The 17,277-nt window shown below is 44.5% G+C and overlaps 1 protein-coding gene across 1 annotated transcript; it reads left to right on the top strand.

Moving 5' to 3' along the window:
• Positions 1–210: 210 nt before the first annotated feature.
• On the top strand, positions 211–16,036 carry LOC104081518 (ventricular zone-expressed PH domain-containing protein homolog 1-like; the record flags this gene model as incomplete). Its single annotated transcript, XM_009584299.1, has 3 exons — positions 211–328; positions 10,829–10,965; positions 15,718–16,036. Coding segments are annotated over 3 exons (574 nt in total), but the record flags the coding sequence as incomplete, so codon positions are not given.
• Positions 16,037–17,277: the final 1,241 nt, after the last annotated feature.

Here is a 17,277-nt window from a genome sequence, read left to right on the forward strand (position 1 = left end):
TATATATAAAAGCTGCTACTGATGATGGAGAGAGAGATACATTCTGCTTAGCACATTTGCCCTGGCAGGTTGTTTGTCCACAGGGGACACATGGAAGAGGACGTTCGTCAGCACCTGCTGTGCATCCCTCTGTGATTTCGGGTTACGAGCTGTAAACCGTGCAGCGGTTCACCTTGTGAGTGAGTTTGGTTTCTCTCCTTATTGGCCTAGGACCTGGACCACGTGCAGATGCACCTGGAAGAAGTGAGGTTCTTTGATTTATTCGGCTACAGTGAGGAAGCAGGAACTTGGCAGTGCTTCATGTGTAATAACCCTGAAAAGGCAACAGGTAAGTGGTCTGCCTTCGTCACTGGTGGGCTGTGCGTGGTGGTGGAGCTGTGGTGGGTGGAGGATGGAGTGAAGCTCACAGATAACGCTGTGTCTCTGGTGATGGTGGCAGAGGTTGGGGAAAAGGGAAAGCAAACTTTCCAGCATAGCACAGGCAGTTTCTATTTTAGTCTGAATTTTCCATTAAAATCCTCTCGTCCAGGCCTCTCTGGTGAGATACAGTGTCCAGCATGAACCTTATTTGGTGTATGCTTAGAGGAATACAATCCAAAATTAATGTAGACTTATAAATCTGCATGACCACTAACCCCTGGGGAGTGGGAGGGATCTGCACCCATCTTGCAGTGTCCAGATAAAGGAGCTGCATCTGTTGGACCGTGTCCCAGGTCCTCTGGAGACTGCACAGGTGCCACGTGTCAGGGGACATTGGCCTAGATACTACACCCAATTCATGTCTTCTTCGTTCTCAGAATTATGTAATTGAATCCATAGTATGCATCGTCTTAGGAACAAGGCAATGCTTAAGAATAGCCATAATGCTTCAGCTATATTAGAAAACGGGGTGAGTGGAAAATACACTTTTTCCCAGGTAAAAGATTTTTTTTGAAGCCTTGTGATACCCATGTGTTTTAGATCAGCGTACTGAAATTCGGAGGAATGGCCTTTTTCTTAGATGTTTTTTGCCACTCTCTAAAAGCCTGCACAAGTCTGGCCAAGAATTTTGAATATTTTGGCCAAGCCTTTGAATAATTGGCTGTTTCAGCTATTTATTTTAACAGCTAGCATGTCTTTATATTTCATCAATCCTGAATTTAGTAAGTCTTGCAAGGGTGGCACAACCTCTGCTGCAGGCCGGGCTGCCCGTGCTCATTTCATGGGTATTTGACCATCTTCCTCCTTCCACAACTCTCATGGGACTCAACAACCATAAAAGAATCACGGTTTGAGCTGAAATTTCATCTCAGTACCGTGGTCTTGCTGTGATTTGTCCATCACATCAGTGATAGATGTATGTCAAGCTACAAGGAAAAGGAGTCTGTCTTGCTTAAAATTTCAAAGCTTAATGAAATAGCTTTGTTTTGAATTTTCAAAGACATTTAACTAGTCCAAAAAGGGGCGTGTTTGCAGTGAGCTATTGATTATGCTGGTGGGACAGCTGTATTACAGCCAATAGACCAGATGAAGGTGGCACAGGCAAACCTCAGGGGTGACATGAGGTACCATTTCCTTATTGATGCCATGGGTTTTGCTGATGACACTAGTCTGGAGACATCAAAGGACGGCTGACACCTTCCTTCCCTGTTATTCTCCTGCCAAAGCGCCGAGTCCTCCAAGGAGAGGTCTAAGAAGGGCTGGAAGCAGGATGCGGTGCGGGGAGGTCCATGAGGCACAGCACTGCGGCTCTGCTGCCAGGAGCGTGGTGTTGGCACTGGGATTCCAGACCCCACCAGTACGACCAGTATAGAGCTGCTGTTTTCAAACAGCAGGGTCTGAACTCAAGGCAAACAGCAATAAAAGACTGCGACAGCACGCAGCAATTCCCAGTGAGCTCTTCAGTGCTCTTTGGTTAGTACAAGAGCTTACGAAAGTGGGGACTGTCCCTGTACCACTGAGAAGAGGCTCTTGAGTCTGTTTGCAGAGCACTTGAACTGACATCTCGAGTAGGGTAAGCTGTATGCTCTGCCTGACACTGATGGTCTTCGGGAAGTGGGAGTGTAACACCTGCCGTGGAGTGCCTGTGGCGGGGGGGTTGGCACGCCACCTCTCGCTTATTCATCATTTCAGGCTGGTGAAAAATCACATCGCAGTACTGTAGGTTGTAGATTTGGTGTCGCAATATCCCACAGAGACGAGGGAGAAGGTCACGTCGCTTCCAAGGGTTTACCGTTTCCCCTAGTAGTTGTGAAAAGGCTGCAATGAAATGCACATGCTGATCCCACTTCCCTGAGCGTGTAAATACGGTTCTCCATTTACACACTGGGATCGATATATTCAAAGCTCTGCCCTCCAGCCTGAGCAGTGTCCACCCGGCAGCACAGCAGTTCTGTCCTTCCCAAGAAGTGCCAAAATCTGCTCTGCATGGAGATGTGCGAGTGTGGGAGCACTTGGCCAGCTGGGGGTCTGCCCTCATCAAGCTCGCCCAGCAGGTACAGGTACAAATTAGACTTTCATTCCTATACGCTGGTACTTATATAGGCCCTTGTAAATTATACTGCCTCTTCTAGGAGTGGAAAAACAAATAATTTTTTTTTAGATTTACCTTTTTCCTAGCTTGTATCTGTATGATGTCAACTAAAGCCCAATGGAAAAAAATGCAAATACAGCACTAAAGTATTAAGTGAAATGTTACCTTCTCAGCAGACGCTGAGACTTTGCTTTCTTTTTCTCGAGTACACGAGTACTCAAGAGCATGGAGAATGCCTGGACGTTTGGAAGGTTTTGCCTCCTCAGGCACTGAAGGCACCGTGGGTGGTGCCCTGAGTTTGCAGGGCTATCGCTGCCCCCAGGTCCTGCCTGCCTCTCCCCTGCTTAGAAGGGTTTCCAGCCTGTCCTCCTCCCTGCCCAGCCACTGGGCTGTCTCTGCTGCCATAGCCCAGGAGAGGAGGAGAAGACTTTAATAAAAGTCAGCATCTACGAAATCACCATTTACCCTTTGTTTTAGAGCCAGGGCTGAGAGATCAGGGATGCCTTTGAGGATGTCAGGAACAGGAGTGGAGGAACTAGGCACAGAATATTTTTGGACTGTAACTGTCCTTTTTATGAGCAATTACTCTCTTTGTCTCAGTTTAAAGAAAATTTTGGAAGAAAGGCACGTTGTGAATATCATGATTTTTTCGGTTCTAAAAGCCTTTAGAAGCCCAAGAAAATGAAGTATTGTATGGGTCATAAAGAAGCTCAGGTGTAGGAAAGGAACACGGAATACAGTGCTCAATGGAATAAAAATCTGCAGGTGAATGACAAATTCACCTTAGTATTGGTGATGTAGAGCTGTGGCAGCTGGGAAAAGCCATACTAGAGTGGGAGACACTCCAGGGTCTTTTTGGGTTTATAAGATCTGAGATGAGAAAGAGGATTCCGAGGTCTCCTTGAATTGGTAAAAAATGTAAAGGCTGTAAAACATCTTTTATTTTCATTCCACAGTGGGACAGACCCTTTGAAATCTCAAATACTATTGAAAGACAAGAAAGTAATTTCTCCCTTTCAGCAATGCTGTTTAGCAACCAAATTCTTCTTTAAGAAGGAATTCAGAGGCAAATTCTTTTTCTATTATTGTCGTTTGTTTTTTGTTAATGTTGGGTTTTGTTGCATTTTTTGGATGCCATGTTGCAAGATGCCATTTATCCTCCAGACTTAGGAAAGCATTATGCCTTAAAGCCTCGATCTTGCCTTAGGATGCCAGATCAATGATGGTTTTTTGGAGTCAGACTATACTTGGAGGCTGAGTTTTTGAGGAAAGATGCAGCTATGCTTAAGCAATGTGGTAAATGTACTCAAAGTGGCAATTAGCCCAGAGAAAGTTCGAATATTTCTCATGCATTCTTCTGATTGCAAAGCATTTCTTATACAACCACACTTTTCCAGAAGTGCTGTTAAATCATCCCGAATTGTTTCTTCCTGCCACCCAGGAAGAGCATTCCCACAAATCCTACTCATCTGCTCAAATACACGTACGTGCCCTGACTGTGTAGCTGGCCTCAGAGCTAGGAAAACCAGGCTACGCTTTTTTTTTTTTTAAATGACGACCATTCAAGCACAGATACAAGGCATTTGAAATTTTGGTAAATGCAGTGTGTGCTTCTTGTTAGGAAAAGCTGGCCTTTAAGAGCCTCATTTCAACATAACCTCCTGTATTGACAGTTGGCTTCACAAGGTCTTGCACAAAAAAATTCAGTAAAACCGCTTGATAGCTGGAGAGGGAATTGCAGTACATTCCCTATTCTGGAAGCTTACAAAGAAATTGCAGTAATCCCTGTGGGCTGCAGAAGAGACATTGTGCCCACGGGCAATGATTCGGGTAAAACTGAGGGTTTTTTATGAATTCCTCTTTGAAAAAGCAATTCACTCAGAATAGCCTACACCATATTAACTTCTGAATACATTTATCTTTTGCTAGCAGTGGTGATTATCTAGTGAACTGAAATATCCTGCTATAATGCTTGCTTGAAAATTATAAAAAGTGGCATTCAGTAATGTGTCCTTTCCAGGTTTTCAACAAAACCAAATGTGATGATTAGTAAGAGAGAGTGAATCCATATTCCCTTAGGTTAATTGCATTTATCTTCGTCTGCTTGCCACCCACACATTCCATTGTTTCAAGTTAAGAGCAGTTTATTATCATTGAGATCATTCATGATTGGACTGAATTTTTGTGGATGATTTTATGTTTCGTCAAATGCAAGATTTAATGCTTTGGTTTTTATGTCTTGAGTTCATCTTGGAAGCGTTTGGAGGGGTTTTTACTTTTTATTCAGCACCCAAACTACTTAAAACTTGATGCATTGCAGTTCTGCAAAGAAAGCAAGATACAATTACTAGAAAATAATTCCAATGGACGCTTACATCAACGGGTACTATTCAGGGTTAAATTGATTTTGGAGTTATATATCTCTATATTGAGGTGGTTTAAGAAGCAATAGATATTACAGTAAATAATTCTTCATTTTGAGTTTAGGTAATATTTTTAGCCTTATTGTCTGTTCTGCAGGAAAAAAAAGTAATGATAAATACATAATAAATATAACCCTTTGAATCCTTTAACTCTTTTTTTCAAGCTAAAGGTCTCATCATACCTGTCAGCATACCACCTCTAGAGTGATTTCAAACCCAGAGATGATGTGATCACCTAGTTTGACCTTGTATAAAACAGCAGTCAAAGAATCTAGTCCAATAATGCTTATATTAAAGAAATGTTTTCTCTTTGATCTGTATTGCTTTTGCATATTTTTCTGAAGATGTCTAAACCTGATTTTTAAAAGTCAAGTGAAGGAGAACCCATGACATGCCTAAGTTATTGCTAAGGTAATTTAACCACGCTGTTAAAATGTGGGTTTATTTCTAGTCTATCTCTAAACACTGCATCACATTATGCCCTTCCTTGCTGTGCAGAAAATCTCTATTTGTAGACTTCATCATGTCACATCTTGATCTTTGCTTGGGCAAATTAAGGAGAATACACTTCATTAGTTTCCCGTGATATGAATAATCATATGAAAGATCAGTCTTAAATCATTCTTGCATCACTTTTCTGAAGTCTTTTAATTTGTCCTTATTGATGCAAAGTGAAGAAATCAAAACTAGACTTAATTTTCCAAACTAGACTTAATTTTCCAATAATTGATATGTGTATAAGGAATGTGCACTCCAGCTGGCAGCTGACTGCATTTTTTAAAAAATCTTGTAACTGTATTAGAAGTGCAGATGCTTCTTTTGTATAACCCTGCTCTGCCGTGGAAAGCAGTGGGGGTCAGCAGCTACTGAATTTGGTGTTGGGAAGAGATCAGACAGAAGAGTAAAGCTCTGCATTTCTGAGGCAGTACGGATTTACTCATGATGTCCCTTGCTAACAGAGCTCCATGCACTTACTCCTCCTTTGCACACAGCAGGCACTGAATGGCTACAGTGGTGACTGAGTGAAGTCCCAGTAAGGATTGGGACAGGCTCCATCAAGATGTTTGGGGACTGAAGCTCTTGCCCTGTGAGGAGGGGCTGAGGGACAAAGGCTGGTGCAGGCAGAGCTCAAGGGGGACTTCATAGTAGTCTGTCCATAACCACAAGGAGGTCACCAAGAAGACCGAGCCAGGCTCTTTTCAGTGGTGTGTGGTGGGAGGGCAGGAGACAACAGGCATAAATTGGAACAAGAGAGGTTCAGACTGGCTACAAAGGAAAGCTTTCCCACCATGAGGATGATCAAGCATTGGAACAGCTTGCCTAGAGATATTGTTGAGATTTTCAAGTCCCGGATGGATAAATTCATGAGCAACCTAGTCTGACCCCATAGGTGACCTTGCTTTGAGCAGGAGGTTGGACAAGAGACCCCTTCAGCTCCCTTCCAGCTGAATTATTCTGTGATTTTATGAAGTTAACCGCAATGAAAATAAGCAAAAGGACTTAGAAAAATATTGGAAAAGAGCTTCATTCTTATCTTTCATGAATCTTTTTCTTCTAATCAGACCCTCAGACATACTGGCATCAGATTCATTACGACAACTTTGGAAGCTGACATCAGAATTCCCCATGGGATTCTTTGTGGATGTACATGAGAAGTGCTCTGTTAGCATTGCTTCCAGCCACCGGGTGCTTAAAGAGAGATCAGCATTTCTTTAGTAAATCCTGTTTTTGAAAGATTTTGGCCATAAAAATCCACTTTAGGCCAAAATTGTACATTCACTTCCTTTCTCATGTTGCATTCCTGACCACCAACCATCTCAGCATCTTCTGGTCCCCGAACTTTTTTTGCTTGGGCTAAAGCATGTTCATACTGCACTGGAATCAAAGCCATTCCTGTGGGACCAGGAGCCAGGTAGATGCACAACCACTGAGCAATTAATTGTCTTTTCATATCAAATCCTTCTTTTGCTGTTATCTACATGTTTATACAGCTGTCATCATGCTCTGAAAGTCACTGTGCACATTATGAATTCTTTATTGTTATCATGTAGGAGTAAAAATTCTTTTCCTGGCCTATCTTTGTCATTTTTTATTAAAGTTCTCTTCTCTTTCTTTTATGCACACTCCAGGAAAGTTCGCTACTTGGTGCTGCTGGTTTATGTTTCTCAGATTCACAGCTTTTTGCTCTCTGTCTCTCACTGGGTAGACTTTGTCATAGCAGTTCTGACACTTCATCTTGGGAGACAATATGGAGCTATGCCCTGTTATTATCACCCACGTGCTACTGAGATGGTAATTTCCTGACCAAACTGCACATTCTTATGGTGAGAAAACATCCTCCACCAAGAGAGTGAATGGCAAATTATGGGAATGACAGGGATATTACCCTGTACATCATTAAGTTAGAAATTTGATGAGGCATTTGCACAATAAGCAAAATATCAACTTAGATGCTGTTTAAAACTAATTATAAAAATTTAAACATTTTTATCTGTTCTCACAAATCTGACAAATTATAATGCTGATTTTATAAATGGGGAACGAAGTGACCAGAAGATGAAGTGGCTGGTACAAGAGCACAAGGACTTGTACTCAGACCTGCTAGACAGCTGCCGGCCCTATGGGGCTGTCCTTTTGCTCCGCTCCCAAAGAGGAATGACTCTTAAGGATGACCATTATGAGTATCCCAGCAAACCTCAGCTGCAGAAATGCCACATAATACCTGATACAGCCTTAGAAAGCTGTTGAGAAAGAAAAACAGCCCTTCTGTTCCCAGTACGTTTCCCCCACGAAGCTGCTGTTGGCAGATGGTGTCCCCTCCAACAGGACATCAGCGCAGCCACAGGCAGAAATGACCGCACGGTTCTGCTCGGGTGAAAAAGCCAAGACTCAACCTCAGTCTGATGGACCCAAGTTTTTTGCAGAAAAAAATTTATCTGAAAAAAACCCAGCTTTTTTCTTGCTCAAAATGGGTTATTATTTTCTCCAGTACTTTTTTGTTCAGTGGCACTTGATGATGTCTTGTGTGCATCTTGTTACCTGTGTGAGCTGGATTTCAGCTGCTATCTGCTCTGTTTGAACAGGGTTAGTTAGTTTTACTTTGTCCCATGCCAGGTTGGGTGATGTAACGCATCGGTGCTGGCATGAAAACATACAGAAATGAGCTGCTGTGTCGAGCTGGGGATGCAGCGGGCTGCGAGGAACAGAGCGTGACCTTTTTTTATCGCGGAAATCACAGCTGCAGTTCCCCATTGAAGCTGAAACTTAGCCACCCCCCTTTTCATTCAGTCCATGTCCTTCCAAAAACTCCCTATCTACAGAGACAGAAATATTTATAGTCTTTCTTGAGGAAATTGAAATAGTACACACTGAAGACCCCCAAAGCCTGCCTCTCTGCCAATATAAACAACGCTGGGGAAAACATACATTCTTTATCTAAATCTGATGCATTGTATTTGCATTGTTTGTTTTTCCTCTACCAGACAGGAGGTAGTGAAGAGAGGTATGTGTCCAAAAAGCTATAAAGCCTTTGAAACCCCAGGAGCTACCTTTGGTGGCTGCGCTTGGCCACCCTGCTCACCTCGCATCCTCAGCATCACACCAGCCTAAGGTGTTTGGGGCTCTGAAAGGCTCGTGCGCAGACGATAGCACTTTCAAGCAAAAGCATTACTGGATAAACTTTCATGCTAAGGTATGCAAGTACGGCCAGCCAGAGGATAACTGACCATCTGACAGATGCTGGGACAGGCTCCAAATTAAACATCACATCAAAAAACATCCGTTCTCAGACTGCTTACGCCTTGGACTGCTCTTTAGTCTATCTGTTCCATCATGTCCTGTCTATCAGTGTAAAAATAGAAGAGAACGGAAAAAGAAACTTAGCCATGCTATTAGAGAATTTTTAAATTGTTTGCTCCATATGTGAAGGGCAGTGGCTTGAGGTTGCTCTGTGGTCATGGTTTAAAGCCCATGGTGATCCCCTTGGTTGCTGGGCTTTTGTTGTGCTGGAAAATTCCTCTTTGCGTGCAAGGTTTGGGAATGCTCTTCCAGTTCCCAAAACCCTACATGCTTCCAGCCGAGGTAAGTGCCAGTGAATATTGATCACGGGTGAGCAGCATGGTCACAGGGCTGGCGGTAGAGGTGGCCACAACCTTGTAAAATGTGCTGTAAATGAAAGCGCAAGGCTTCCCAATATTCACACAGTGCTTTGAATTTTAAATATAGCAATAACTTTGCAATAAGAGAAAAAAAGGGTTGCTTTCCCTTTCCTAGAGACTTTACTTGGTTCTTAAGGGAACTGATTGAAGGAAAATCTATAGTGACAAACATAAGTTATTTTTCTAAGGCAAATTGAAGCCACTTTTCAGACCACGTAGAAGATGAACAGACTGGAAAGTGGCCGAGCTGAAGGTGAGGTAGCTGAGTTTGCCTGTATTTCTGTTTCCATGCCAATTACCATCATTACGGTTATTGAACTCTATGCTGTACACTATGTATTTTTAATTACATTTTAGATTATTTGTGGGCAACGCGCTGTAGCGCAGGTCATCAGGGGGACAGAAGCTTTTGTGTCTCTCCTTCTCCTCCTTCCTCGTCTTTGGCGTGGGCAGAGTTACCTATCTTGTATTTCAAGTAGGCTCAGTAAGGATGGCATTTACGTGCATGCATGGCAGAAATGCTGTTTTAGCTCTTACCACCCAGCGTGCAGGCGAGGCAGTGTTATTGGCCAATGACACGCTAATAGTTAGTAAAGTTAATTTTGCTACAAGATGGTAAAAACATCCATGTCCTCAATGGGCAACGCGATGAAAAGACCCTGACTGTTCCTGAGGGAGCAGGACAGACACCGGGTCCCTGGGGGCTGAGCTGTGAGTTGCTCTGGCCTTTGGCAGTCCAGATGTCAAAATAAATTGTGTTATTTTAGAAATGCAAAAGTGAGAGAAACCATCACATTCCCAACCGGTCAGTGCTGTGAGATTTATGGGACGTAAGTAACTCTGGGTTTGTTGTAAGGATCATTTTTTACAAAATGGATTGCTAATGTTAAATGACTTTTGAAATATTCCTGAAGAGAGAACTAGAAAAGATGAAAAAGATGTAACACGGAGTGACCTCTGCAAAATGCAGGGCTGGGTTATTGCTCGAACTGGATAATGGAGGGCTGATAATAAACACTTCCCTTTCCCAAGGGAAGAAGAGTTGTGTCTCGGGAGGGCGAGGACGGGAAGGGTCCTGCCTGGGAAACAAAGCCCTGGGACTCACCAATCCCTTTCTCAGCAAAAAGTCACATTTCTGGGCTTGAATTACCTATGAGAGGTTGGCGCTCGTTCCCGTGGGATGGTGCCGAATCTCTCAGCCTCACGTGGACATCCCGCTTCTGGCTCTTAATTCCTTCTCCACAGGGCTGCTGCTGCAACGCAGCAAGCTATTGCAGTTAATGGAGAGTGATATCCTCAAAATATTCCTATCCAAAATACTGCACAGCAGGCATATAGCTGTACTGAACTCTGTAGCGTGGATTAAAGCCTCAGAGACAACATAAATGCTTACTTTCACTTTCATGAAATTTTAAATTATTATTGCAGGGCTGAGGAACAACTGGGAGGCGTAATGGTGGGGATAAGTACGTGATGGCTAAGGGAATAGAAAAAGCGATGGACCGGGGAGTCCGAGCTGTCAGCTCCATCTGCTAGGCTTCCCAAGCAAAACATGACTAAGGGCTGAAATGTCTTTCTGAGGTGATAGCTGGATGCTTGAGTTCGGGAGGAATGTGGTCCTGGAGCTGACACAGCTAAACCACAAAAAACTTTTCTGCGTCGCAGCAAAAGCCTGGCTTTCGGCTGGGGCAAAGGAAGGGCAGAAATAACCCCTCGTTGTGTGTTCACCTCCCCAGTTGTGAATCAGGATGGCCAACCTCTGATTGAAGGCAAGCTTAAAGAGAAGCAAGTCCGGTGGAAGTTTATCAAAAGGTGGAAAACTCGCTACTTCACTCTGGCTGGCAACCAGCTGCTTTTTCGGAAAGGAAAATCCGTAAGTCAGAAGACCGTCAGTTTGATTTCTCTCTTTCCTCCTCCCCAATGCCATTTCCCAGAGGTTTTTACCACTCAGCTTTGCTCGTGGTCTCTGTACGCCACATGGCTAACTTCAGCCAAGGGGTTGCTCACTGGCTTTAGTTATATTTTTATCTCTGGATCAAGAACGTGAGATTTTCGAGAGTGTTAGATTAGCGCTGCTCTTTTTCAGGCAACAAATGCCCAGGGCTCAGCACTGCGGCTCCCATGTCTCAGTAATTTATACGAGCTGGTGACCTGTGCCTGAGCATCGTCCTCTCTGCCTCGAGGCATCCTAAGGTCACTTCTCAGATATTGCAAAAGCTTCTGTTCCTGCAGGAATTACAGTGGGTTAAAAAATAGTTTCTAGTCTTGACACCAGTGATTCTTTATTTCCTTGAATAAACACAAATTCAGTTAGTTCTGCTCAGGTAAATGTATTTTTTCCACTTGCGAAGTGCTTGGCATGGGTCAGCCAGGTATGTAGCAGCCACAGCCAACGTGCTGCAAGTGAGCTGTCATTTCTGGGTCCCCAATTTTCATGGGACCAGCAGTGTTCGGGGAAGAGATGGTTATGTTCAGCGTATCTGGAAAGTCAGGCCCTTCTGAACACCTCGGGGCAGTCTCCAAAATCAAGCAACTGTTCACCTTTTTTGAAGGTCTTGCCTGCTTTTGTACATTAATAACTATTCTTGAGGTGACAGCGTTATAACTGGTGTTATTTGTGCAGGAAATACAAGTGTGTTTAAAGCAAGGTGATGCTAAAATGCTTTTCTCCCAAAGGAACGGAGGTTTTTTTGCTTTCCCTTCTACCCTCATCTAAATTCAGATAAATTCTGCTGAAATTTCTGTGAAATTGTTTGAAATTTATACCGATGGGGCTCAGAGACAAGTGTGTCCCAGGGCATGGAAGAGCAGGTAATTGAATCCAGTCCTCATTAGTTATTACTTCTCAGTTACTAGAAAGTAATTTTCTTCAGCTTTTTGCAATGACAATTGTGCAGAATAGATTATTTATTTTTGTAAGAGCTGTCTCTCAGATAATCCAAAAATAGCAGCATCTTCCAACTATAGCCAAACCTTAATATTTCTGGTAAATAATCTTTATTTTTATAGAAACCTAGTACAGCTCTTTAAGCTTCTTAAATGGCTTCCTGAGCCCCTTCCTATAGGAAATACAACAGGGTGTCCTGCCTTTCGTGGGACAATACAATCCTTCTGAAAGCAAGTGGTTCAAGAAACAGCCTTTTCCTTACTTTCTAATGACTTTTTCTGGTGTTTTGGTTGAGATTCTGAAGACAGTTTAATCCATATGTGTACCACAGCTGCAGCTCAGTGCTGGCTGATGTTCCCTTTTGAAAGGGTGTCAGAATAATTGTCATTTTTTACCAAGTCAATTGGCTTATAGAAATGTATTTAACAGAATGGCTTTAATTAGCTCTCCAAACAAGCCAGGCGTAAGGCACATCAGAATACCTTGATTACTCCTGGGATGCAATTAGCATGCAGAAATCACCTCCTTGGAGTTGCATTCTCAGTGCTCCCCGTGTTCACGTGAGGAATGTGTAACGCATGGCAGGCAGGTGAAGCTGGCAGATTAGATTGTTGAACAGCAGATTTTGCTCAACAATGTAATTCATATAGATTAACTTTCCTTTTCTAACTGGCAAACTCAAGGCTTCTTTGCTTTTTTTTTAAAGTTGAACACAAATACCTGGACTAGTTTGTCAGTGTAGCAGGCTGGCATCCAGCCCCGCAGGGACAGCAGTGGCATTATTGCACCTGGGTAATCAGTCTTTCAAGCTGGTGTGTTATATCCTGTTACTTCTACATTTTTTGGCCTAAATTCGAGAGTCAAGTCCTGCCGTTAACTATTGCTTGGGTTGCAGCCTGGAGCAACCCTGAGCCCACCAGTTTAGGTTGCACACGTGCCCTGGGCTGACTGTTGCAGACACCAAACAGAAAATGTTAAGCCCTTTAAGCAGGGCTGGAGGTATGAAGCCTCACAGAAGTGGTTTGGACAGTAAAAGTGTGACTTTCAGATCCCACAGGAGGTCTGCTCCTGCGCACCTCCGGCACCCGGCGGGAGGACCAGCCCCGCACCTCGCTGGCTGGGTACCGGTGCCAAAAGCATTGCAAGATGCAGGGCTGCAGGCTGTGGCTGGCTAAAGCGATGGTAGAGGCTCCTGCCCAGCTGCATCTGGAGCTTGTTTCAGTCTTCAAGGCCAGACAGTCCTTGCCTGGCTGAGCATGACAGCTCTGCCCCGTCGTCTCTGCTGGTGTTGAGCAGGGCTGGGTGCTGCGTGGGTGTTTGGACTTTACACGCTGCTCACTTAAAAGTACAAACCTAACACAGAGGAGGTACTGTGAGATGGCCAGCTGGCTGTGCCTGCTTATTCCTGGAGCCCCACCATGAACCTTCCCTTCGTCAGAGTAACCATGTGGACAATATTTGCTCTGTGTAAGCAACTGCATGGCCAGTGGGTAAAGGGGAGGCAGGAGAAAAACAAAATAGAAGAGGTCCGAAAAAGAGCCACATCCTAAACTCCTGGAAAATTGTGGTAAACTCCTTCCACAGAAATGTGCCTAGGGTACAATCAATATTCGTTAGCAACTTGTGGTCAAACGCTGTGTGGTAATGAAGGGAGTATATCATTTTTGCTAGATGGGCTTCTAAGTCTCAGGGTCTGGCTCATGGGGTGCAAGGTTTTGGTTCTCGAGTCTATCGTTGCTTTGCATTTTCTGTGATAAAATTTTCATAATGTTTATCCCAGGTGAGGTTTCAATGCAGAGCCAGCTTAACACTGTTGATAAAGCCTTAATCAGTGTTTGTGGAAGCAGGAGAGGGTGGGCCACTGCTGTGGTCCTGTGGTCATGCACGGGGAATCAATGATGGCTCTGGAAACATTTGTTCCCATGTGAAGTTGGAGATGAACTTCATTGTTCATGGAATGACGTTTGGTTAGAACTGAACATTTTAGTGGGAAATTATCATTTGAAGGAAATTTCTCAGGTCTGGAATGGGGTCCCTAATAAAAAATGAAAGAGACAAATAAATGTCCCATCCTGGAACAAGCAATAGTGACACTAGGGGATGGAGATGTGCTGGGAAGGCGATGGCTCTGCGCTGTCTTTGCCATTTGCAGCCCAGGGACCTCCCGTGTCCCGGAGGGGTCTGTCTGCTCACCCATCCGCTGGCCCTGCCAAGGGCTTCGTGCCAGCCTCTCTTGCTGGAGAGCTGCTCTGGTCAAGGGATGGAATTCAATGCTGGTTTGAGTCAGAAGGGAGGGGACTGCCCAGGGATTATGGCACTTCAGGAATGTAGGAGACCTTGACTGCAAATAATACTTACGTATGCAACACAGAAGAGCTCCAAAAGTTGGGAAACTCATCCTGGGTATTCATTATGGATGTGGAAAAATGGCAGATCAGTGGTAAGGGTAGGGGACTATCAAGAGAGGAATCACAGCTATTGTTGGGCTTGGGACTTCTTTTGGATGGTCTTTTCAGATGAGCTTTTCCTTAGAACAGTAAAATGTTCCTGGTTCTTTCCCAGAAGGACTGAGACATTATCGCAGGAGAAGTCTCCCTGCCCAGTTCTGGCCCTGCACTTCAGACCTGGCCTGCTGGGAGAGCAGACGAAGCCAGGGCAGGCAGAGCAGCTCTGGAGACAGCAGTTCCCACGCCGCAGCCTCTCCCGAGTCGTGCTCAGCTCCTGCAAGATAATTAACCACTAATTCTCACTCAGATCAGTCCAGACCTTTCCTCTATGATAGCAGCAGAAAGCTTTTGGAAAATCTGCCTTACTCCTCTTGATAAAAAGTGTCAGAAGGTCAACAGGAGAAACATAAATATCCTTCTCTTGATAAAAAGTATCAGAAGGTCAACAGGAGAAACATAAATATTCTTGAGGAATCAGGGCCTTGCGCTTAAACTTCTCACCTGGAGACCCAATTTGTACATTTTTTATGAGCTCACAAATCTCTTCTCCCGCAGGAAACTTCCATGACTTTGTACAACTCTCTGTTACGCTCCCTGCATCATGTTTCTTACAATGACACTAAGATTTCCTAGACATAGCTACTTTATACGTTTTCAAACAAAATTGCAGCTATCCCGTATTCTCATTCCCCACTGAGAAACGCCGTGATTTCCCTCACATTCCTGGGTCAGACTAAAGGTACCTGTTCTGTTTTCAAAACCAACAAAAGGGGATGCTGCTTCCGTTTTCAGGTGGAGACTCTGAGAAGGGGAACAACTTATCACTGCTTAAGAGAGGAGAGCTTTCCTCAGTCCCCGAGGACTGGCTGATTTTTGTACCCAGGAAACATTTGCCATCGGCACAAGTTGTGCATGGCTCCGTTAACAAAGACCACCATTATGAAAAGCCAGAGAAAGGAAAATCCAAGCCCATGTTAATAGCTGAAGCTGGAACTAAAAAGTGCAGATGCTGGGGGGGGCAGAGCTCGTGGGCATTGCTGTGGACCCTTGGCCGTTGGGTGCAGTAGACCATGACACCCCATGAAAGCCAATGGGGTTCAGTAGGTGAGCGTGGCACTGCGTGGGAGGGGGGTTTCTAACTCCCCTAAGACTCTTTTGGGAAGTCTCCATCAGTGCGTTTGCCCACATGAGCAATGTTTACAAGCCCAGCTCTAGAGACATCAACGGTTCATTAAGACAGTGGAAGCTCTACTGGATGAACTTGGTTCTGTTTGTCTTCCCTGTGTTTCAGAAAGACGACCCTGACGACTGCCCCATTGAGCTCAGCAAGGTGCAGAGCGTTAAAGTGGTGGCAAAGAAACGCAGGGACCGCAGCCTGCCCCGGGCCTTTGAGATCTTCACCGACAGCAAGACCTATGTTTTCAAGGCCAAAGACGAGAAGAACGCCGAGGAGTGGCTTCAGTGCATCAACGTCGCTGTCGCGCAGGCTAGAGAGCGGGAGAGCCGAGAGGCCCACCTCCGTGGCCATGCCAGCAAACCAAACATGCCTGGGACCGCTCTGGCACAGAGCATCCTGCTGGCACCTCCGTGGCCGTGCCAGCAAACCAAACGTGCCTGGGACCGCTCTGGCACAGAGCATCCCACTGCCATACCGTGGAACTCTTTTACCTCCAAAATAGGGCCATGGAAAACCTTGGGGGAGACCGTCTGTTGGCATGGGCCAGGGAGAGCTTTGTGCGGCACGAGAGGTCTAACGCCTCGATGACGCTACCAGGTGATGGAGGGCCACCATGCGGGAGCGCTCCCTGGCACTGGGACGTTTGCTGGTGTAGAAGCAGCTTCCACGTCCATGTGTGAAATGCAGGTTTTTGTTCAGCCTAATGGCCTGCAAGCCAGGAGAGGTGGCTAGGAACAAACCTGGACCCCAAGCCCTCAGCCTTTGCTTCTCAGATGCACAAGGTCTCGGTGGCTTTAGACGCTGCTGAGAGCATTCGAGCACGTAAGAACTTTCTGCTTTCCTCAGTCGCTCTCTGTCTGTAAAAAGACAATTTTCCTTCTTATTTAATCTCAGTGTACTTTGTCCTTTTACTGTTTATATTTGTCTGTGGAAAAAAATCAAATTCGCTGCTGCTTTCAGGTTTGAAATGGAGCAGTTTTAATACTGCTGAAAAATAATTTTAAATATTTAACTGTTTTGATTTTCCCTCTTTTTCCTGCTTTTTCTCCCCTTTGTAACTGAATGTAATTTTAAAAAATTATTTTCCTTTCTTTTTTTAATTGTCTCCTCTGTTCTGTAACTTTTCAAAATTTCTCCAAAACTGGAAAATTCCCAGTTTGTTTGATTTTCTTTGTCACTCTCAAATGATTCCAAAGTGGAGGAAGTACTGTAGAAAAGACTGAAAGCAAAAAAGGAAAAGAGGGGGAAAAAAATTAATGAGAAGTCTGCGGGTGAAGAAATTAACTTGGAGATCATTCAAGACTGAGGAGAAATAAAATTTGAAATTTTCCAACCTAGAAAAATGTATCTTTTGCAAAAAGTTGTTGCCAAAAAGGGAGAGTTAAGGGGGCGGAAAATCAGGGAAAAAATGAACTGTAATGCTTTTTGCTGTAATATGTATCTTCCATTCAGTAGCAGAGGGAGCCCACAGCATTTTTGAAAGTTCCTTGCAGAGCACGGCACATTAAAAAGCCAGCAATATAATCTGCTTTCTGAAACGTTCTCGTGTCGACTGTCTGCAGTGGTTGCTGGGTGGGTTTGGCCGTCGCCTTTGGCTTTGGCTTTGCGGAGAGGAGGGCGGCAGCGACGGCGGGGACCTGCCAGGGGTCTGCTCGGCGAGTTGAATGAATTACC

This window comes from Fulmarus glacialis, unplaced genomic scaffold (genome assembly GCF_000690835.1).
Source record: "Fulmarus glacialis isolate BGI_N327 unplaced genomic scaffold, ASM69083v1 scaffold28228, whole genome shotgun sequence".
Lineage (NCBI taxonomy): Eukaryota > Metazoa > Chordata > Aves > Procellariiformes > Procellariidae > Fulmarus > Fulmarus glacialis.